The following is a 23,511-nucleotide window of genomic DNA, read 5'->3' on the forward strand; positions in this document are numbered from 1 at the left end:
CCCACCTTCTGTACTAAATCTGATTTGTCAGTTTAATAATGTGTTCACTTTTTTCATTGTATTCTTTTGGTATATATGGTCATGCCAATTCTCTTCCAGAATATGAGTTAAGGAAGTGGGTCTGGCCCAGGAAAGCTCATCACCTATTAACCAATCTTGTTAGTGTTACATAGTTTTCCCTTTTGTTTTAACAAGATCAGACTAACACCTCCCTATTTCTATCGTAAGGGCTGAACAACCAGAAAGCACATAGCACAACCTCTCCTCATTTATTATTATTACTAATCTCATAGGTTTGGGAAGGCTCGCTCATGGCTACGTAATACAGTGATATTAACACTGCAAGGGCATGTCTACACTATGTGGAAGACACTGCCATGGTAGATTTTTGGGGGTTCGATTTAGTGGGTTCATCCTCTAGATCGAACTGGAAGGGCAACCGGGTTGGCTCAGGTACTCCTGCTCCTCCCATTGGCTTCCCTCTGTGTGCAGAGCACAGAAATGCGATGTAAGAGACATAGCTGGAGTTGTGTATCTTACTTCGACCTTCCGATGTAGCAGAGACTAGGCCTAAATGCCTGACTTGCTATGGCTCAGAACTGACCCTAAAACATGCACCCGTGATGGACTACATGGCCCAGCATGCCTCTGGCAGGCATGCACCTCCCAGCATGCAATGCTCCCTTGGCCCCCACAGCGTCTAGTAGAAACTACACATCCCAGCATGCTCGAGGGCGGACTACAGCGTGAAGGACCGAACGTTCTCAGCCTCTCCCCCTGATTGGCTGAAGCTGTGGCCTCTTCTCCCGCTCTCTGGTATTGGCCGGCCGCTTCCCGGCTCAGTCAGAGGCTGGCCAATGGGAGACGGAGCCTTGGTGACCCCTGCGGTGGCGGGAAAACGCGGCCGGTTTTGGCGCCAGGGGCGGAGCCAGCGGCAGCGCGGGCGCCCCTGAGTCCAGCCTTTGCTCCACGGCGCCGGCCCCGCTCCCCAGCGCAGGCACCATGGCGGCCCCCGCGGCGGCGGGGCTGGAGGACGCGGAGCTGCGGGAGGCGCAGCGCGACTACCTCGATTTCCTGGACGACGAGGTGAGACTGGGCGAGCTCCGGGCCGGGGGGGGGCGGTATGGAGAGGACCCAGGCGTGGGGGGGGGGGGCTGTTGCTGGGTTTCCTGTCTCCCTCCCCAGCCCGGGGGGGGCTCCCCCCTCCCCGTGTCCAAGTTTGGCCTCTGGGGGGGAGGAGATCCCCGCCCCCCCTTGCAAACCACGCCCATTCCCGGGGGGGGGGCGGTCCTTGCAAGGTGGGGCTGCTGCCCTGCACCCCCCCATCTTGTGCACGGCCAGTCCCGTAGCTCCGCTCAGGCGCGGGGGGGGGGGGAGGTTTAAAAATCTCGTTTTAACGCTTTGCCCTGCACACCCCCCCCCCCCATCTTGTGCACGGCCAGTTGGGGAGCCCATGCTGGCACTGCCACCGCACTTGTGGGGCTGGGGCGCACAGAATCTACTAGCCTGCCCTCCCCCCCCTTTGGCTCTGGTGTGCAAGGGGAATGTGGGGAGTGTCTTTCTCTTTCGCAGCTTGAGTTGTAACTGACTATCTGCAAGAAGGCATAGGGTACTAAAAAGGAACGCAGTCTGTACTGAAAGCTGGGGGGGGGGTGATCCCCAAGTTGTTGTATCATGCAAGCAAGATAGTAACAAACTTCAACAGGCCTTTTATTTAACAAAGGTGAAACCTCTTTACAAAGCTGCTGCTGCTCCCCTCTGTAGCTCTCACTCAGGCCTGGCCCATCTCCTCCCCCCTCCTTCCTCTTTCCTGTGCTTCCAGATTCCCAACAGCCAGTGCTCCCAGTTCTAATAATTACAAGCAGCATCTAAAACACCGCACAGGTAGAGGATAAATTCTTGTGCTTGCTCTGATGGAGCTAGCATACCAAACATAGAAGGATGCTGTGTCAGCAAATGTCTGAGATCACATGCATATAAGTACATAATTTTGATGGTTAGTCCCTCCTGCTGGTTTGGTTACACTATTGGTTATGCTCTATATTTAGTGAGCCGTCTCAATCAGAGATGGTGAGAATAAGGGCTTGTCTTCACCATTGGCTCAGTGATCAATCCAGTTGGTGTTGATTTATCAAGTCTATTAAAGTCACGATAAATTGACCACAGATCACTCTCCCGTTGACTCTGGTACTTCACCTCAATGATAAGTGCAAGGGGAGTTGATGGGAGAGCACTGCCTGTCAGTGCACTGCGTCAAGCATGCTGCAGTAAGTAGATCTAAATATGCTGACCTCACCTATGGTAATTGCATAACTGAAGCTGCATAACTTAGATCCTATGTTTCTTCGAGGTGGGAACTGCATTTCCAACTCAAAGTGAAGGTGTTGACACTGCATTCCTCTATCTGGCCTTTCCTTGCAACAAAGATATCCAGCATGAATAACAGGAAGGGGGTGGGGGGGGATTTCCTGAGCCACTAAAGACAAATCAAATGGGCTGCATCTCGCCAGCTTAACTTTGTAAAAGGGAACCTTTCTCTCATGGCATGCTGCAGGAGGACCAGGGAGTTTACCAGAGCAAAGTCCGGGATATGATCCACGATAATCAGTATCGTCTGATTGTTAGCATCAATGAGCTGAGGAGGAAGAACGAGAAGAGAGCCAACCGGTAAGAGTAACCTGTGAAGGAACTCGACAAGAGTGTTTCTTCCAACTTGGCTCCTGCACAGCATGTAGTGAGTAGTATGAGAGGAGAGCCTGTACAGTTGTTGTTTCCATGTTGGCAAACTTTGCAGGCAGGTCAATGGGTTAAACTATTACTTTCTCTCTAAAGCTCTGTAGTAGAAAAGGTTTGTCCAGTGTACTAACACCAGCAAATCCTACTAAAGGAAATGTAGATTACACAGGTACCCTAAGCACTTTTGCTGCTATACCTTTTAGAGGGACTCTGAGCAAAATAAGATGTACCAGCCAAAATGCTTATGCTGGTATTGCAGCATCTACAGCAGGGCTTTTGTCAGTGTTGAAATGGTGCTGACCCTTCCCCCAAAAAAGAAATACTAACACACTTGTAAAAGTTTCTTGTGTAGACCTGTGCTAAGGTAATATCTTCACAACCAGAAAAGTGTGTGCTTTTTGTTTTATTATTGTTTGTTGTTGTTTTTGTTACAGCAAGATAACTATCATGCATTAGCCATCTTGATGCAAAATTATAGGAGATGAAGCACAGGTAGCATTTATCATGATGTAGCTCAGGCGTGGGGAATCTTTTTTTTTAGGTTGGTGGCCACTGACCCACAGAGAAAAAATCAGTTGGGGGCTAACCAAGTGAGAAGCAAAAAAATAAACCCTCCACAGTCCTCACTGACCTGGTCCCCAGTGAGAAGAAGGAAAAGAAGACCTTTCCCTCAAGCTCCAGTCCTGGAGATAGGGGAGGCTCTGAGGCTCAGGGGTTACACCACAGTGCTGGATTAACTCTTCTGGGGGCCCAGAGATACTCTCTGGAGTGGGGCCAAAAATGAGGGGTCCAGTGTGTGAGAGGGGGCAGTCGGGGAGAGGGCTAGGAGTATGGTTGTGGAGTCAGGGAGGGAGGGTTCAGGAATGGGTTAGACTGTATGGGGTCAGGGCAGGAGGGAGGTGGCAGAAGCATGGTGAGGATGCATGGTCTGGGAGGGAGGGTACAGGAGGAGGCTGGAGGTGAGGTGCAGGGTCTGGAAGGGAAGGAAGGAGCGTGCAGACATGAGGACTGAGCAGGGGATACAGGAGGGGGCAGTGGATATGGGGTACCTCTCACCCTGCCTTGGAAAGTCCATGGGGCCCAATCCAGCCTATGTCTTGCTTTGATTGGGCCCACAAGGCATAAGCCATGTGCTTCCCCCCTGCCTCATGGCTGGAGTGCCAGTGCTGGCTTGTGCTGCTGAGGGAGAGCAAGCCCCAAGCCTCGTGGGCCAGATTAAGTCAATGCAAACTCCCTTTTGTGCATTTTGGTTGGCATGAGACTCCATCTTATCTGCTGAGAACATCACATCTGCAAACTGGAATCTGGCAAGCAAGGTCCAGTCTCCTATTTTAGAGGGCATTCAATCCGTATGCAATTCTAAACCTGGGACTTGCCTTCTCCCCAGATTCAAGGACCAGCTGCGACCCTGTGTAGCATTCTAGCCTGTGTGCATTTGTGCTAAGAAAACCTGTTTGCTGCGATGTTTGCAGAAAGCCCATATGGGGGTTGGAACATTTTAAAAGCACCCAGTAATTTAGGAATCTTAATGAAGTTCAAGACTAGTCTTACTCAAATATTTCAGCACCTACAGATAGGCACCTAATGAGACTTTCAAAAGTGATATATTCAGTTTGGTTCCTAAATCCCATATACTTGCAGTAGAGTATCGATCCTGGTTAGGGACTTGATGTCCATAGTGCATTCACTTCTTGACTGAAATGAATCCTCACATGGGTGATGGGAAAACAATTGTCAGTGTTTGCACAGCTCTGCCGCTGTTCTGTGAGGGCACTAGGAATTGCCGTTCTGTAAAGAAAGGGTCTTCCTGCTGTGGATGTGCTAGCAAGACAGCTGAACTGATTGGAGTCCTGCTGCCTTTTGCTCTAGGCTCCTGAGTAGTGCCTTCGAGGAGCTGGTTGCCTTTCAGCGTGCCCTGAAGGACTTTGTCGCGTCCATCGATGCCACGTACGCTAAGCAATATGAGGAATTCTACATCGGGCTGGAGGGCAGCTTTGGCTCCAAGCATGTGACTCCCCGGACACTGACATCCTGTCTTTTGGGCTGCATGGTCTGTGTGGAGGGCATTGTAACAAAATGTGAGTGCAGGGGGGGGCTGAGATGTGCCATATGAATGCCCATATGGGATTGATAACTGCCTGTAGATACTAGACCAGTGAGAATGTCAGGGATGGCTAGGATGATCCAGGGTAGTGCTGCTTAAATTAGAGTCTCATAGACTTTAAGGTCAGAAGGGATCATTGTGATCATCTAGTCTGACCCCCTGCACAGTGCAGGCTACAGAATCTCACCCACCCCTCCCAGAATAATCCCCTCACCTATATCTCAGATATTGAAGCCTTCAAATACTTTGAAGACCTCAAGATGCAGAAAATCCTCTAGCTGTGATCTGTGCCCCATGCTACAGAGGAAGGCGAAAAACCTCCAGGGCCTCTGCCAATCTACCCTGGAGGAAAATTCCTTCCCGACCCCAAATATGGCGATCAGCTAAACCCTGAGCATGTGGGCAAGACTCATCAGCCAGACACCCAGAAAGTTCTCTAGTAATTCCTATCATCCCTCCATTGACCTATTTCCCAATGATACTGAATGGTCAATTAGTTACCAAGATCATGTTATCTCATCAAACAATCCCCTTCATAAACCCATCTAGTTTAATCTTGAAGCCAGATAGATCTTTTGCCCCCACTACTTCCCTTGGAAGGCCGTTTCAGAACCTCACTCCTCTAATGGTTCTTCTAATCCAGAAGAACAGGGATTTCCAGGACCCTACATCTGAATTCAGAGTTCCCTTCTGCACCCCAAACCCCTTGTCCCGCTTCACCCCATACAGCCAGAGCCCTCACCTCCACCTCCCCCTACCACACCTCAACCTCATATCCCAGCCTGGTGAAAGTGAGTGAGGCTGGGGAAGAGGAAGCCACAGAGGGTAGAGTGAGAAGAGGTGCTGCAATAGGGGGCGGGAAACAATTTTTTGTTAGAGAATCACTTTTCTAAGGTATATCTAGGAGTCCTGGAGTGAAAGGTAGCCAAGAAGTTTAAGTTTGCTGTCAGGGAACATGTCCGGAGACCTGTCTGTTGTGGAATGGTCTCCCAGTGAAACCTCATTGCTGGAGTCATGTCTACAGGGTTTCTTCTAACTTTTTTTCCTCCCACTAAACAAATGTTAAACACAGGCTCTCTGGTACGTCCGAAGATCGTCCGCAGTGTCCATTACTGCCCTGCTACCAAGAAGACCATTGAACGCCGATATACGGACCTGACGAGTCTTGATGCTTTTCCATCCAGCTCTGTCTACCCCACTAAGGTGAGCAAACAGAGGTAGTGTCAAACATTCACCAGAGGCCAGGGGAGGGAAGTGACTTGTGCAGGACTGTACATGAGTTCATCTGTGGACTGTGCATGTTGGTTTAAAGCAGCAGTAATATATAGGCCTAGCTACGGCAGAGGTGCTGATGCATTTGGGGCCTCTTCTAGTGTCCAGTCAAATGCCCTCCCAAGAAACAGACAGCAGCATCAGCTAACACCGTGTTAGTCCTGAAGGCAATAGCACAAAGGAGGTTGCTTATGAATCGCTTTGCAGTCTGTGCTGAATTTGCTAGAGTTCAAATCTAGGCTCCTGGTCAGACAGAAGCATCTACTAGATTGGATCGAGTGGTCTCTTAGGGTACGTCTAGACTACATGCCTCTGTCGCCAGAGGCATGTAGATTAGGCTACCAGACATAGGAAAATGAAGCGGCGATTTAAATAATCGCCGTTCATTTAAATGTACATGGCTGCCGCGCTGAGCCGACAAACAGCTAATCAGCTGTTTGTCGGCTCAGCGCGGCAGCCATGTAAATGTAAATGAAGCGGCAATTATTTAAATCGCCGCTTCATTTTCCTATGTCTGGTAGCCTAATCTACATGCCTCTGGCGACAGAGGCATGTAGTCTAGACGTACCCTTAGGCAGAGTGATCACTTGGTCTCTGGAGAACGTAGTGGATAATTTGGCTACCAGCGACCACATAATGCTCTTCCCACCAGAAAGTCTTGCTCATGCACAGGTGATCCATGACTGCTTGTCTGGGACAGCCAGCAGACCTCTCTATGACTACTGAGTCCATGCTAGTGCTTGGGTGGGCCGAAGGGGCTTGTGCCAAGTAGTGCAAGCTGTTAGTCGGGGAGCTGGAGAGCCTGGGTGAACCACAGGGTGTCTGTGCCCAGTAGCCTCAATAACGAAGCCCCTTGCAGCATAGTCCTGTCTCATTGCTACATCGGCCTTCCTTCTTGCTGTCCTGTTTTGGTGACCCCATCTGCCCTGGAGAGTCCCCTGCCATGCTTCTGTGAATGAGGAGTCTGTGTCGCTTGTCCAGGATGAAGAAAACAATCCCCTGGAAACAGAGTTTGGCCTCTCGGTCTACAAGGACCATCAAACCATCACCATCCAGGAGATGCCTGAGAAAGCCCCGGCTGGGCAGCTTCCTCGCTCTGTGGATATTGTTCTGGATGATGACCTGGTGGACAGAGTGAAGCCTGGGGATCGAATCCAGGTCATTGGGACGTACCGCTGTCTGCCTGGGAAGAAGGGGGGCTACACATCGGGGACGTTCAGGTGAGGAGCATAGTGTAATCCCCTTCCCTTCGGATGTCTGCTGTCACCCTGAATGCTTTATGCCTTTTCTAGGAGGTTTACGGCACCTCCCACTGAGTTGTAGCCACCTCTGGGGAGAGAGATAGTACAGGTTGAACCTCTCTAGTCCAGCACCCTCTGGTTTGGAAATATCCATGGTCCTGCATGATCGTGGTTAGTCAGATGTTCACTTATGGGTGTGGCTGAGCTTCATGCATTCCCATAAAGTTTGTGTACCACCACCGCCAACCTTTGAAGAGCCCAGTAAGCAGCAGAAGTGTTGGTAACGGTTCTAGACAATATTGACCTCCCATGGTTTGGCAAATTCTCTGGTTTGGCAATGGTCAGAGCCCAAGGTGCTGGATTAGAGAGGTTCAACCTGTAGCTGTCAAGCAGCAGCATAGTGTCCTAATTAGGCCAGAACACTGGGTCAAACACCCTGAATCTCTTGGAAGGACCAATTCCATCTCTAGTCACTATGGATGACTTTGCTCAAAGAAATGTCAGGGATTTGGTGCTGCAGACACAGATGAAGGGTAATGCAAGTCTTAAGAATGGTCTTGTTGCTCAGTTAATCAAGCAGACATGAGGCATCAAGAATATTCTCTTTTTGAGCTTTCCAGTCTCAAGACTTGAGGAGCTGGTCCTTTTGGAAGGAGGCCCTAGGTGATGGCTGTAATCTGTACGTCCTTGGATGGTTGGGCTGTCTGCAGGGTTTCTGTGTTCTAGACTTGACCAAGGTCCCTCTCCGTTCCAGAACCATTATGATCGCCTGCCATGTGAAGCAGATGAGCAAAGAAGTTCGGCCTCTCTATTCTGCCACTGATGTGGCCAAGATCAAGAGATTTAGCAAAAGTCGCTCAAAGGTATTAAGCTTTATTTTCAAATGCACCCTGTAGAAAATTGTATATGAGATGGGACTATAAACAGTATTCGTGTAGCCCATTTCCAGGGCTCAATGCAGGATTTTTCTGTATTTTTTTTCTAGTATTTTGCTAGGCTTTAAATAGCTCTCATGATATAGCTTGCGCCTTTTATCCTGTGCAGGGGTGAGAGACTTAGTCTACTGTCTCAGCATCATTGTATCATTTGTTTAGTTTCTTCTCCTTGCTTAGGCCCAATGTGAACAATTCCCTTGCTTCATGTTGATGCTCTTCAGATACTACTAGTTCACTGTCCGTGTGATCAGAGGTGTCTGTTGTGCATCTGCCGATCAAACTGGAATCCAGTCATGTTTGCTCTTTGAAGAATACTTATGTTTTCTCACTCTGAAACTCTACCTTTCTCCTTAGCTGGTCAAAGCTTGAGCTTTGCCAAGGCTCAGAGGATACAAGGCCAAATCCTACACTTACCTAAACTTATCAGCCCCGGTCTATGCCTCTCCTTACTGCAGTGCCTGCAGGTCTTTTCTTAACCAGAAAGTGCCAGCACGCTGACCTCTGTTAACAGAAGCTCAGAATCTTGTAAATAACTTTGATATAAGGTCTGGCCCAAAGTATGGAGGGAAAAAAAGGGGCGGGGGGGGGAGGGCCTTCCTTGGGTGTTTTTGTCACATAAAGGTGCATCCAACCAGATTGTAAAACCACATTGTAAAAATTCTTCCCTCTAGATTCCCTGCGAAAGGATTTCAAACCACCCCTTCTAACTTATCAGTTGTTGTTTACCTTTGTTCTCAGCTGGTTGAAGTACAGTTAGTTAGTTGAATCAGTGTTTCCCTTTAGTTCCCCAAGCTAGCCCCATGCTTCTGGGAGTGGTGGGGGGTAGTTCCTGTCTTTCCAGGAAATGTGCCTGAGGTGTAACAGTTGTCAGTGAAAGCTCCTTCCTTTCTCATTGATTCTAAGCTGATTCGTTAGACTAGCAAAGCCTGAACTAATTGATTGTTAAAGGGAAGCCATTCTTGCTAGTGGCTGGCTGGCTTTTTAATGTGATGCACCTTGTTTCCTTTGCCTTAGGATATCTTTGACCAGCTCTCGAGGTCTCTGGCCCCCAGTATCCACGGGCATGAGTATATCAAGAAGGCGATTCTCTGCATGCTGCTCGGAGGGGTTGAGAAGATCCTGGAGAATGGGAGCCGCATCCGAGGAGACATCAACATCCTGCTGATAGGTAGGATGGAGGGGAGTGGCTCTGGGATGCTATGGTAATGGGAGGGCAAAGCCTGTGGGATTGGACGCTTCATAATCCCTAGGACTCGTCCTTTTCAGGAGACCCTTCAGTTGCCAAATCTCAGCTGCTGCGTTATGTGCTCTCCACGGCTCCCCGGGCCATCCCTACCACCGGCAGGGGCTCCTCCGGGGTTGGTCTCACTGCTGCAGTCACCACAGACCAAGAAACAGGTAAGGAGCAACCTGGGGTCTAGTTGTAGTACTCTGCTAGCAGAAGATATTGGGAGGAAGGAACTAATGGGAATGGCTCTGTAGCATCTGTCTTTCCATCATCACGGGACCATTAGATGCTCTTGCTGGAAGCTTTTACGTGGTGGGGAACCTCTTCTCTGATACTAGAGCATTGTTGGTGGATGTCTGCTGGATTTAAGCTCTTTGCATCTTCTCATGCTGCATGTGCTCTGAGAAGAGCCAGCCTGGGCGGTTAGGTAGATGGTTCTCGGTTCTCCCTGGTCCTGTGTGGTGGGATCCCACTAGACAGCAGGTGTGGCATGTCCCTTCATCACTGGACAAATGCTCTTGACCTTCATGCTGCTGGAAATACCTGGGAGAGCTCATGTTCATAAGTTCTTTGAATAGATCTAGGTACTTTGCGCCTATATGCTGAGCGCTTGGGGCAGCTGCTCAGGAGAGATTTCACATACTCCTCAGCCACTGGGGCTTGAGGGAGTCTGAACCCCCAGTGCCAGGGTCCTGTCAAATCTCTGAATTTCAGAGCAAAGGGGAGGATGAGTATGTCGGCCTGTATGTAGTCGTGGACTCTTCCCCACAGGTGAACGCCGCTTGGAAGCAGGTGCCATGGTTCTGGCTGACCGGGGTGTGGTCTGCATTGATGAGTTTGACAAGATGTCCGACATCGACCGCACGGCCATCCATGAGGTGATGGAGCAGGGCCGCGTGACCATTGCCAAGGCAGGCATCCACGCCAGGCTCAACGCCCGCTGCAGCGTGCTGGCTGCTGCCAATCCCGTCTATGGCAGGGTGAGTTTGGGTGAACGCTGGCAATTGAGAGACGCTTTCTCTGGATCAGCTCTTCTTCTAGTAGCTAGTGAGAATTGGACATGGCCAAAAACACATTCCAGGAGAGGATCATCTGGTCTCCGGAGGGGTGAGCATCAGGCCCAGATGGAAATTCTAGATGGTAAAAAACCCTGATTTACACCAGGTGCTGGGTAGGTCTCTGCAGCTTCAGATGCCAAAAGCATACCTGGATGACCATGCTGCACCCAGACCAGTGTTCCTGTATGCTGAGCACCTTGGGCAACTGCTCAGGAGAGATTCAGGTGCTGCCTAGCTGATTAACAGAGTGGCTACAGGTGTTCACAGCCAGCAGCATGTCGTTCCTCTAGTGGTGCGCATACAACTTTTTCCACACATGGATGAAAACTTAGAGAGAACACTGGCCCAGACTCTACACTCCTGTCCAGTGTATTCCCCCCTTCTTGAAGTCAGTGAGCAGGAGATTGAAGGTCTCCTTTAGCCTGTTCTCTAGAGCTCAGCCCAAAATCTGTTACACTGAGCAGTTAAAGCAACACGTGGTTTTCAGATAGGATCTGGAAAGTGCCTGGCTTGGTGTCAGCTGTGTAAAATGTACCCGATTCCCTTTGTAAATGGGGCCACAATGTACAATGGGGCGGCGAGATGCTGCTGGGTTTGGTTTCCAGGGGCAATGTTCAGATCAGGATGGTGTGTTAGCATCTTCCTTCTTAAAGACTGCGACTGGAGGGTTCTCCCTAATTTGTTGAGCTCCCTTCAACAGCTAGGATGTCCAAGTGCTTCTGGTAGTTTTTGGGTCCCTGTAACTCGCTTCTGTCCCCCTTGCAGTATGATCAGTACAAAACTCCCATGGAGAACATCGGCCTTCAAGACTCCTTGCTATCCCGATTCGATTTGCTCTTCATCGTCTTGGATCAGATGGACCCAGAGCAGGACAGGGAGATCTCAGACCATGTCCTGCGAATGCACCGGTACCGAGGACCGGGCGAGCAGGATGGGGACGGTGAGTTCAGTCTTGTCTCCTTCCTCACGCCCCCCTAATTCCTGCGAGGGTGGACTGAAGACAATGATCAAGCGATTTGTCTCCTGCCATCTCTCTCCAGCCTCTGACAGAGGCCAAGGACACCATTTTATCCCCTGGCTAATATCCTTTTATGGACCTAACCTCCATGAAATTATCTAGCGTCTCTTTAAACTCTATTATAGTCCTAGCCTTCACAGCCTCCTCTGGCAAGGAGTTCCACAGGTTGACTACACGCTGTGTGAAGAAGAACTTTCTTTTATTAGTTTTAAACCTGCTAATAAGAGTAGTTCTCTACTCTCTCCCTCCCCAACTCCCCAGAAGATGCTCAGATCTTGCAGGGAATGAGGCCCCATCTCCACTTGTGGGAAGATCGATGCTGCAGTGGTCAGTCTTCCAGCATTTGATTTAGTAAGTCTGGTAAAGAGCCACTAAATTTGAATGGTGAGGGCACTCCCATCATGAGGCACAGGGGAAGTTGATGTAAGCTGTCAACCTCCAGCTGTGGAGATGGAGCCAAGCTCAGCTTAAGGTACATCTGCTCCAACTACATCATTTCGCTGGAAGAAGTCGATCTTCCAAGTGTAGTGTTGACCTGGCCTGAGTTTCCCTGATAGCTGGCCTACAATTCCTTTTGTTCAGTCACATTCCATTTCGCCTAGTTAAACACGTCCTGTTACCACTCTAGTCCTTGGCTCTCTAGTATTGGAGCTCGCCATCTGCAAGGGTTTCTGGGGTGATGTCTGTGACCTAGCCATGCTACGTTGTAGTCTCTTAAGGGTTGGACCTGGAGGAGGATGTGTAAATGGTGCTCTTCTAATGTGTCTCCCAGCCATGCCCCTGGGCAGCGCGATAGAAATCCTGGCTACAGATGATCCTAATGTGATGCAGGAGGAGGAGCAGGAGCTACAAGTGTATGAGAAACACGACAACCTTCTGCATGGCCCCAAGAGGCACAAGTGAGTGTCCCCATCTGTCCCTGGAGCAAAGTATCCATGGTGCTCTCAATGTAGAGGGCTGAGCCTAGGCCTGCCCCTCTGATCCTGGTTGTATCTTCAAGGAGTTTCATGGTACGACCGGTTGTAAACAGCCGGGGCTTCGGCATGACCAGCTCAGCTCCCTTGTGGGCTTGTCAAGGGAGTGGGAGAAATGATACCTGCAGCAGTACCCTGCCTTTATATAGTGCCATTCATGTGGAAGTGTCCTTTGAAGGGTCACTGATCCCACTACTGACAGGTGCCCAGGCCAGGTGTGGAACACTGCAGTCTGTTCCACAGCTGGCGCATAACACAAGTCTCCAAAGAGGGTCACGGAGAACACTGTATGTAACTGAGCTTCCCATGCTTGTACACATTCCATGTACAGCCCTGGGTGGTGCCTGTTCTTCGTGTGTTGCTCATATTTGGGGGGCTTCCTTTTGGAAGGGAGCAGCATGGTACAAATGGAGTTTCCTGGTCCCGTATCGTAACTTGTCATGTTTGCATGTCTGCTCCAGAGAGAAGATAGTTAGCATGGAGTTCATGAGAAAATACATCCACGTGGCCAAGATCATCAAGCCAGTGTTGACCCAAGAGTCAGCAAATTACATAGCGGAGGAGTACTCCCGCCTCCGCAGCCAAGATCAGATGAGCTCCGACATTGCCAGGGTGAGCAAATCTCTCGGATGGGGGGAGGCAGAAGGAGATGAGGGAAGAGGTCAGACTGGGTCAGCTCCATTCTTTTCTCTTCCCCCTGCTCTCATGGGCCAGGGAAGCTGAGTCACACATCCAGCCCAGAGATGTTCTCTCTGAGATGCCCTTGGGGGGGGGAGGGTGGTGAGGGGGGTTGATGCTTCAGAGAGGTGACTGCCTTTCTTTCTCCCAGGCCCTTGTTAATAATTCTCACGGGGAGGAAGTGACAGATATCAGCCTATTTCCCATGCCCCAATGTTGGCTTTAAGCAGTATCTCTTCCCTGGAGTCTGCTACTGCCTTCCAGAGCAGCACATTTTCCAATTCAGGGAACACATGTGGAGCCTTGGGTAAAGGTTCTCTCTGGCCTAGTGGACTGGGATGCTGAGCTCACATGAGGCTATAGCCCTGAGTATATACACGTACATAGTGCCAGTCATGGACTAGGATAGTATCTGTCAACTCTTCCACAGGTTTCCTTTGCACCCTAAGATGTAAGTAGGCTACAGCAAAGATGCATGTGACCAAGGCTTTGGAAGAATGATCTTGCTTGGTCCATGCTGGGATTCCACCTGCAGCTGTCCAGTATGGACCATAATAAATGTGTGGGCATGGCCACAACATAGTGCTGTTGGCTGATCCCTCAGTCACTGGGATTGTCTTCTGCTCTCCCCTCCCAGACATCCCCTGTCACAGCCCGTACTCTGGAGACGCTGATCAGACTTTCCACGGCCCACGCAAAGGCGAGGATGAACAAAACAATTGACTTACAGGATGCAGAAGCTGCTGTAGAGCTGGTGCATTTTGCCTACTTCAAAAAGGTGAGCGTGCAGCTGGGGTGTGTCTGGCAAGGGGGAGACCCTCCCTCCCTCCCTCACCCCAGCCCCATCCCAGGAATCAGGTGCCAAAGGATTAAATTAAAGGAGCAAACCCCTGTTGGAACTTTCAGGATCTGTTCTTTGCATGTCTCTGTCATCGAGCTGGCTGTTGCTGGAGTCCAGGCTGAGTGTTGGGGCTTTGCAGCTATAGAGCAGGGTACAGACCTCCTTTCTGTGAGCCACCTTCCAAGACCCAAGCTGCAATAGGCCCCTCTCTGTGTAATCTAAGAAGCAAGCCACCCTACTGTTGTTGCTGCTGGTGGTCTCAGTCTGGGGAGGGCAGAATTTGGACTTTCACTCTTTGTGTGTGTGTGTGTGTATGTATGTGGCAAGTTGACTTAATCCAGTATCATGATGCTTGGAGATTGTAGCAAGAGGTTTCTTAAGTATTGTAGTAATCTTGGAATACTGGCAGTGTTCCCTCTAACTTTTTTCCCCATCTGTGTGGAATAAATTTTATGTGCCCTTAGGCATGTGCAGATATGTGCATCAGTACAAACATCTTCTGGCTGTGGGCAACTCTGGGTGCTCTCCTAATCAGCTGTGGAGCACCTGAGTCTCTCCTGGGTGGCCGCCCAAGCACACAGCTTGCAGGAAACATTGAATATTGAGTGTAAGGGCTCCTGGTTCTATTTCTGGTTCTCCTCCTAACTGTGGGCAGGTGATTCAGTCTCTATGCATAAGTTTCCCTGTTTTGAAATGGGGATGATCGTCTACATCTTGAGCTGCTGAGGCTAATTAAGATACTCTAAGATCTGCACTGCTACGTAAAATACTTTCTATTCCCAGACCACTGCTGTGACCTCTCTTGTAGAAACTGAAATTATATTGAATGCCTGCTGTGTCGACTGTCCCATTAATCTGCTTGGGTTTGGTTGTTTGGCTCCCTTTGCAGGTGCTGGAAAAGAAGAAGAAACGCAAGAAGCAGGCAGACGGTGATACAGAGACTGAAGAGGAAGAGGAATCCGAGGGTGTGGAGAGAAGGAAAAAGAGGTGTGTTGGGAGGAGGTGCTAGCTGGGATTGGTGAACCCAGCTGGATGGGAGATACCGTGAAAATGACCGTCTGTGCAAAAGCAATGCCAGAAATGAATTTTCCTGGAGAGGTCAGACTGTATTTGTCATGTCTCCTTCCCCACTCTGGTATGATAAATACAGAAGTGGGGGCCAGCAAGTACCTCAAAACCTTATCTACCAGGCTTTGTTATAAAACTTCTCCCAAAATCTTTAAAAAAAACCTAGATTTTGTGAATAAAACTTCTGCTTCCACCACCCAAATTCATAAAACGGGAGAGACCATTTGGGGAAATCTCACCCCTAAAATAAAAACCCCAGGACACAAATAACTAGTACCAGGTTAATAAAAAGAAGAGAGAAAACTTTTATCATCACCAATATTCCTGTTGCAAGCATAATAGCTAGATGGAAAAGTAACCAATAATATACTCATGGAGAAACTCCATGGGCCTAGAACTTGGTTACAAAGAAAAGCCAAGACATCTTTTAAAAAGTGCACAGACAGCAGATCCCATATTCAAACCATAAAACAATAAAACCTACTGGATTTATCCAAACTTTACCCTACTTACAGAAAGTGAAGAAAGTCTGCAGAGGAACTCACAGAACAAAAGAGGGAAAAACCCAAATTCCTTTGTCCCAGTTTGAAAGTCCTACCTACATTCCTATTGGCCACTCCACCTGGCTAGGTGTAGTTAATCCCTTAGTCCCCAGGCTGCTGGCCATCTCTCATGATCAGTACAGAATTGAACAGAGGTGAATCCCCAGAGGCTGTTGGCTAGAGGCCATTTCACCAGTTAGCTGTCTGCTCGGATTTTCTGTATGGTAATTGGGGGTTGGTGGAGAAGCTTTGTGAAAATGTCACAAAAAAGTCACATTTTTGGGGGGATGGAAATTTGATTTTTTTTTAAACCTTGAAATGCTTTGCACAGCTTCACAGCTGCTGCTCGTTTGTTATCAGAACCAGCCGGGGTGTCTCCTTTCAGTGTCTGAACAGAAGCACTGAGTTCACCAGCAATCTGCAGGTGGCTCAGCTGTATCCCTACCCACAGGTTAGAGGTGTGCAGTGTTGCCCTGTGGCAGGGAGGCATATTGCCAAGAGTGGGGAGGGGTGGAAGTAACCTTCTGGTGTCCTGCAGGAGGAAGAAGGCACGCCCTGGGGATCAGGAAGCCAAGGAAGGGGAATCCTATGACCCCTATGACTTCAGTGACACGGAAGAGGAAATGCCTGAAGGTAAGTGGCTTTTTCCCCTCTCTTCTTGGGGCCTGTGTGCACAAGGGGCTGTATGCGGCTGTTGCTGCCTGATGGAGAAGGGCACTGGCGCTGGAAGAGTACCCTGGGTGGCGTGCTGCATTTCAAGCTGGCTGCAGACACAGCTTTCAGGGCAACAAAATGAACTGAGCTGTTCTCCTCACTGTAAGGTGGGAGTGAGACATCTTAGGCTTCATGGGTGGGAGCCACGGGATCCTTCCCTACAGCCTCGGTCCAGTTGTTGTAAGCAGGGGGCTTCCACCACATCTCCTGGGAGACCGGTCCAAGGTGCAGCAGCTCTTGCTGGTGGAAAACATTTACCACGATCGTTACATGTTGATGCCGCACTCTACGTTCACGTGGCACTTTACAAGGGCCCAGTTTCAAGGTGCTGCTGTTCTTGGCACTGGTGAAGACCCTGTGCCTGTCTCGACAGGTCTTCAGTTTTATCCATGATGGTGAGTGCTAGAGACTGAGTACCAGGATGGCACCCCACAAGGAGAAATGCCATGTCATTGTCACGTTCCCACTCCCCCCAAATATCTGACTGCAACAACTACAGAAATCAGATACAGCTGTGGATATCACCAGTGGCACTTTCTTCCGTGGCACTTGAGAGTAGATATTGATTATGGTAGGATCCCAGGTCCCGTTGTGCTAGACACCAAATTAGTAAGACTTAATAGAAGGTAAAACTGCATGGAAGGGGTAATATCATTGCTATGGAGAAGTTAGTGGCAGCCATGATCTTCTTAGCTTCTGTACAGATATAGACTAAAAGATGGTACTAATCTCCTGGTTGCTGCAGCACATGCTACTGTATCTCGTATGTTGGCAGGCATGACGTGTAGCTTTTAGTTTCCAGCTCTCTCATCCTTGCTTTCTGCTTCCAGTCCAGGCACATACCCCCAAAACCCCTGAACCTGCAGTGACTGGAGAGAGCAAGAAGATGGAACTGGCAGACACCAGGTGAGTGGCAGGCTGAAGAAACTGTTGGGAGTGGCTGTTGTACCTGAAAGGGGTCAGCTTTGTGGCTTAGCATCAAATACATTTATTCAAAAACAGTTATGGAAATCCTGGGGGATTTACCACTCCTTCTAAACTAATAGGCTACATCTACACTGGCCCCTATTACAGAATAGGCATGCTAATGTAGAACTTTGGAAAAGGCAAATGTGCGGGGGATTTAAATATCCCCCACGGCATTTTCATTTTCATGGCCGCCGCTTTTTTCTGGCTTGGAGATAAGCCGGAGGAAAGCGTCCAGACTGGTGCGATCCTCCGGAATGAAGCCCTATTCCGGAGGATCTCTTATTCCTACTTGCAAGTTACAAAGAATAAGAGATCCTCTGGAATAGGGCTTTATTCTGGAGTATTGCACCAGTCTGGACGCTTTTCTCCGGCTTATCTCCAAGCCGGAAAAAAGCGGCGACCATGAAAATGCAAATGCCGCGGGGGATATTTAAATCCCCCGCGCATTTGCCTTTTCCAAAGTTCTACATTAGCATGCCTATTCCGTAATAGGGGCCAGTGTAGACGTAGCCTAGTGAGCCAGTGCAACAGCCCTGCAGGCTGATGTCTGCAAAACTGGTGCAGCTCTGTAGTGGTCAATGTGAGCTGGCCCACCTGATGTTGCTTCTCTGCCTGTTCGGGGCGGGGGAAAGAGGGATATTCCAGACCTGCCTCTTCCTGCTGTGTGTATAGAAAGGCTGCCTTTGATGCAGACACTTAATTAGCCCCTGACTCACTTCATTTAGGCACCTTGGTGATGGTAGTTCCTGGCAATTCTTTTCTTGGCGGTAGCTGACTGGGGTGGATTTGAGTGAGTCACCTGTTGGTAATGGGTTCTTGTCTGGCTAGCAATATATGGAGGCTTTTTTGTGTGTGTGCTGAAGAAGGTGGCTTACATTGGAGATAAATCAGGACAGTTTGAACTAATATATGCAAGCCACTCCAAAGATGGTTCTTCTCTGGGGAAGTTTACAGTCGACTTGCCTTAATCACCCTCGTGTTTAGTTCTTGGAAGAGATTTGGTGGCCTTTCACTGGGAGTAGAAAACAGTTGTGCACAAACAGTTTGTACATTTAATACCATGTGGGTTGCAATAGCTGTCACGAGTTAGGGGACTTCAACCCCCATGAGCTGTCCAAATTCTGAAGTGGGGAGAATGCCACCTGAAGCTGAGCTGAAGTATTCTTTGCTACTTGTCCTCAACGGCATTTCCCAGGTTGACTGCAGCCATTCTATCTAGTTTATAAAACACTTTTTGGAATCCTAGGGCTTGGAAAGCGCTCTCAGATATCTGTTGCCATTGACCCTGCCTTGTATTTGGGGGCGGCGGGAGGCAGATAAGGCACAAAGGTGATTAAGCCCCTTAAAGATTCCCAAGATAGGTTGCAGGTGCTAGGGTTCTCAGTCTTTGGTCTTGTGCTGGGAGCTGTAACTGAGGGGAAGAACTAATGGCTGGAATGAAGAATGATTTGAGTCTAGCTTCTGGTTCTAATGGCCTTTCCTCTTGCTTGGCTAGGCTGAAAGCATTCAAGGCTGGCCTCCTGGAGGTGTTCAGAGCTGCCCATGCACAGTCTGTGGGTCTGAAGAGCCTGATGGAATCCATCAACCGCGACAGATCGGAGCCCTTCTCCTCAGACGAAGTCAAGGTGGCATTGGAGCGCATGCAGGACGACAACCAGATCATGATGTCCGATGAGATTATCTTCTTAATTTGAGATTCGGGTTTGGGAGAGTTCTCTTGAATTTAAATTGAAAGCTCTTCTGCTATGGGTCCGCAGACCTATCCTGAACGCTTTACTTAGCAGAACTGAACTGTGTGCCTCTTGAAGCCCAAGCTGGAATTGCTGAACTCTGTAGCTGTAGCTCTGTCCTGTCTCATGGAGCTTAGGAAGGAATAAAGAAGCTGGTTTCTAAAGGCCTGGGGATCCGAAGTCTGTTTTGGTTAGCTTGATTCCCAAAACCATTGGAACGTTTTTGTTGGAGTAGCAAAAAGCCTTTGGGTATAAATTACTTTGTCCTTTAGGTCAGTGTCAGCTGTATGCCGCCTATAAAGAGCTTCATTCAGGGCACAATAGTTGAGGTTGATTGGGTATATTTAGGTCCATGAGGAGTGCTCGGGATGCAAATTCTTGCCCCATACTTTCATGTAGCACAGATTTCTCATTCTGATGTGTTCCTTTTAAATACTCCTTCTGTTTTTAAATGTCTGCCTAAAGTGTAAAGTTTCCTTTTTACAGTGGCAGTGCACAAATTCACGATTTGCTGGTGACCGTTTAATAAATTCTCTCACTTCTTTTAGATGGGCTAATAACTTGCACTTAGTCAGGAAAGTGACTGTGAAAACGGCATTGGCTTGCATAATCTCTAGTGCTTGGAGACCTGCATCTCTAAGATGCTCCTTTTAAGAGTCAAGCTAATTTGTTCTTTCCCCTGAATATTTACACTGCAAACTCAAACCTCTACAGAGATCAGGTCTGCCAATGGGATGGGATGAGAAGGGGGCAAAAGAGGACAGCTGCCCATCCCAAGAGATTGAGGGGTCTGGGGCTCACAATCAGAGCCCCAGGTCCTTTAAATCATCACCAGTGTGCTGTGCCATGCTCCGATTGGTGCAGGGAGGGCTGGCTGCCTAAGGCCCTGCCCCTTCTGGGAGTGTGCAGCTCTCCCCACTCTTGTACAGGGTCCACAGAAGCTGTCTGCCTTCATGGCTGAGATGGAGCATTTTCAACAATGATTCTGCAATTGACTCTTAGTTGACATCCAGGAATAGGCAGGTCAGACTTGGCCAAATGTGATATAAAGGATCTTCCTGCTGTTCAATATTAGACTCAGGTGAGAGAAGCCAGGGAGGTGAGAAACTCAAAGCCCTATCTGCAATTCCAAAGTTAGATTGGGAGCTAGAGGATTGGAAGGCCTCGGAAATGCTGAGTTGGTAACATGTTTCCGTTCCAGGGTTCTACACCTCAAGGAATGTAAGGCTGCAGGGTTTCTAAGGGATACATTTAGTCCCGGATCTCTGTCCAGAGTTCGCACCCTCCTCAGTGACAATTGTCCCTGTAGAATGAGTAGAACAAGATGTGTGATAAGTTGAAAACCGTGTCTAATGGAGAGACAAAGTAAAGCTTCCTTGATGTGGCTGAGGTGTTCTTGAGCATAGATCCCATTCATTTTCAGAGGGTTTAAGCATTGTTCCATTGATTTAATGGGACTTGCATACTTTACCCAAAGACTCCACCAAGCACTGTCAGCTCAATTAGTGCCCATCCCTATCGCTGCTGTCCAGAGGCAAGCAGACAAGAATGCTAACTCCCTTTGGGCCAGTGATTTGTAAAATTGAACATTTGGGATTCTGGAATATGTGGTGTAATAAGCTTGTATACAAAACAATCCTCTATTCATAGAAGGCTCCAAACCTAGGAGACTAGTGTTATGTTTCAGATGACTTTTGTGTACAAGGGAGCCAGTCCTGAGTAACTTTCTCATGGTATCAGTGTTTGCCTCACAGTGTTGGTGCAAGGTTGATCAGAATTCTACTAGTGACTCTCTGTAAAGGGGGTCTGAGCAGCAGTGGCTGTGGAAAGTGGTCCTTGCTGTTTCATGCTATGTATAATAAATGCTGCTTTTTGCTTTGGGTAACTGTCATTTCAGTTTTGTGTTCAGTGATGGAGATATTACAATACTCATTCAAATAATAAAATGTCAAGGTCACACCTCTGCAGTGAGGTACCTTCATGTTGCAGGTGTTCTGTGGCATTGCCTTTTGCTCAGTAGAGGGTGTATTATGTGGCTCCATTAGGAAGCTCTGCACCCAACGTATTAGCTTCTGGATATGTTGGAACACTATGTTGCGATGGCTTAGAATGTGCCTTCCATTGGATTTCAGAGCAGGTATGTTTTGCATCGGGGCTTGGCAGCTTTTGCACGGATGCCAATGAGATCCACAATTATTACATGTAATGGGTAATTTTGAGGTACAATGTCTAACACCTGCTACTAACTGATGAGAGAGACTTCATTAACAATGGCTCCACTAGGCCCCAATTACTGTCCAATTACTTCTGAGCACTGATGAATGAAGGACTATATCATATGGTGCATGGTATGTGAATGACACTATAATATACCTCATGAGTAGTAGTTCAATTCTCAGTGGGCCAGATTTATGCTAACTAGTACCTTGACTTGCTATTTATTTAAACAATAGGTTAGAGTAATACCTACAGCAGAAACTGTAGGTGACCTGACACCCACATATGTGCTGTGTAAGAGTTCAGTGTTTGTGTGTGTCCTATCTCAAACTGTAACAAATCAGACCAGGCGTTTGGCCAAAAGGAAAGTCTGTTTTCTGGGATCTTTGCCATTAATCTCTTACCAAGGGGGGTGAACAAGTACTGTGTTCAAATTCCAAATGGCAGTTCTTTTTGTGCCCGTAGTTTTGTGTGAACAATTAGGGACTTGGTCGTGTTCTGGGTGAAGAATCATCACCTGTTACCCTGTAATCCTTAAGTGCCTTAACACGTTGCTTCAGTAGATTTCTGCTTGTCAATGCTTGCAGTCAGAAACCAACATCCATTTTATGTCTATGTAGTGGGAAGCCATGGTCTGATGTTTTCGATCCAGGAGTCTGCCTACAATACAGGAGACTTCCACTTGCCTTGGCATGGTGATCCCAACCTGAATTTTCCCAAAACCGTGTGATCTGCAACATCCAGTTCTCAGATCATTCAGTGAGATGAGTTTGAAAGTGCAAAGTACAAACGTGCCTGTCCTTTAAGCGTCCCTGTCACTGAGTTCGTTTATTGTAAAACAAGCTTAACAACAAAAGTATAGGTGAAGTAATGCCACGTAAAAGAAATAAAAGTAGAGATGGTCACAAATGTGAAAACATCTCAAAGTTGAAAACTTAATCCAAGGAGTTACAGGCTTTGTTCAAAATGCTTTTTCTTCGTTTTTGTCACACCTTTGCTTAGTTGCATTGTCAACAGCTAGGAAGGAAGGTTGCTATCCGGTGTTACAATGTTGACCTGTTACTTTGGCGTATGTTAACTTATTAGTTACTCTTTTGAAGGGGGAGTCGATAATTTTATCAATGTGCTGCTTGTGTCATTTGTACTCTCATACGGAGCTATGCTGCTCCCTTCTGCCCGTTCCCTCCCAATGGAGCTATTCTGCAGGATCTAGGTTCTCCAGAGCTGGGTTCTTCTCTCCCTAGAATCAGAAACTCTCCTGAGACCGTTCAAGGGCCACACACGCTAAGGGTGTGTCTAAACTACATGGCTCCGTCACGAGGCATACCTGCGCCGGTCGACAAAGGTTTCCTTGTCGACAGCGGTGCGTCCAGACTGCCCCAATCTGCCGACAAACAGCTGATCATCAGCTGGTCGGCAGAGCGCGGCAGCCATTTAAATTTAAATGAAGCCGCGATTATTTAAGTCGTGGCTTCATTTCTCTCTGCCGATCAGCCTACTCTACATGGCTCCATCGACGGAGCCATGTAGTTTAGACACACCCTAACAGAACATGTCCGAGAGGACTGGTTAATCAACACTCACAAGCTCACCTCTTATGTCCCTAGACTCAGTAGGCTGGATTCCACAGCAATGCCAAGCTGTGACTCTCTCATGCCCTTGAAATCAGTGAGCTGGGCTTAACAGCACTGTAAGATGCATCCTTCATATGCCCCCAGGCTCAGCATGTCCTTATTCCCACTTTCACATGATAACCGTTCTTCTAGTAACCCATGTAATGAGCAAACCCCATAGGATTTTTGGACGCTACTGGGATCTTTAGCTTAGGTACAAGGAGCATTGGTGCAGAATGAATGGGGAAACCAAAAATAACACCCATCTGCCCCTGAGTGAAGGGGAGTAAGAGAGAAGCAAACCGCTTAACCATGGAAGTTTTATTTATTTCCAGGTAGTAACCATGCAAGGGTAACCAAACAAACAACGTACAATATTAAATTTAACCAAAATCTGTTCACAAAGCTAGATCTAGCAAAGCATAACTCATCACATAAGGCAGAGATAGGATCCTGTATCTTGAGAGAGATCTCACCATGCAGTGAAGCATTAATCGATGGGGGTTCCCAGATGGTGATGGTAGCTGGGGGTCCAGAATAGTGGAGACAGTCAGGCTATGTGTAGACTGGCGC

The 23,511-nt window shown here is 48.4% G+C and overlaps 1 protein-coding gene across 1 annotated transcript; it reads left to right on the forward strand.

Moving 5' to 3' along the window:
• Nucleotides 1-889: 889 nt before the first annotated feature.
• Nucleotides 890-20,988, forward strand: MCM3 (minichromosome maintenance complex component 3). Its single transcript, XM_075923338.1, has 17 exons — nt 890-1,086; nt 2,555-2,667; nt 4,606-4,814; nt 5,913-6,043; nt 7,094-7,332; nt 8,108-8,216; nt 9,303-9,456; nt 9,555-9,686; nt 10,288-10,496; nt 11,340-11,514; nt 12,365-12,491; nt 13,028-13,178; nt 13,882-14,022; nt 14,975-15,072; nt 16,234-16,328; nt 17,240-17,315; nt 18,874-20,988. The coding sequence occupies exons 1-17, from the start codon at nt 1,003-1,005 to the stop codon at nt 19,070-19,072; spliced, it is 2,442 nt and encodes an 813-aa protein (XP_075779453.1). The 5' UTR covers nt 890-1,002; the 3' UTR covers nt 19,073-20,988.
• The last annotated feature ends 2,523 nt before the right edge of the window (nt 20,989-23,511 follow it).

This window comes from Pelodiscus sinensis, chromosome 3 (assembly GCF_049634645.1).
Source record: "Pelodiscus sinensis isolate JC-2024 chromosome 3, ASM4963464v1, whole genome shotgun sequence".
Taxonomy (NCBI): domain Eukaryota; kingdom Metazoa; phylum Chordata; order Testudines; family Trionychidae; genus Pelodiscus; species Pelodiscus sinensis.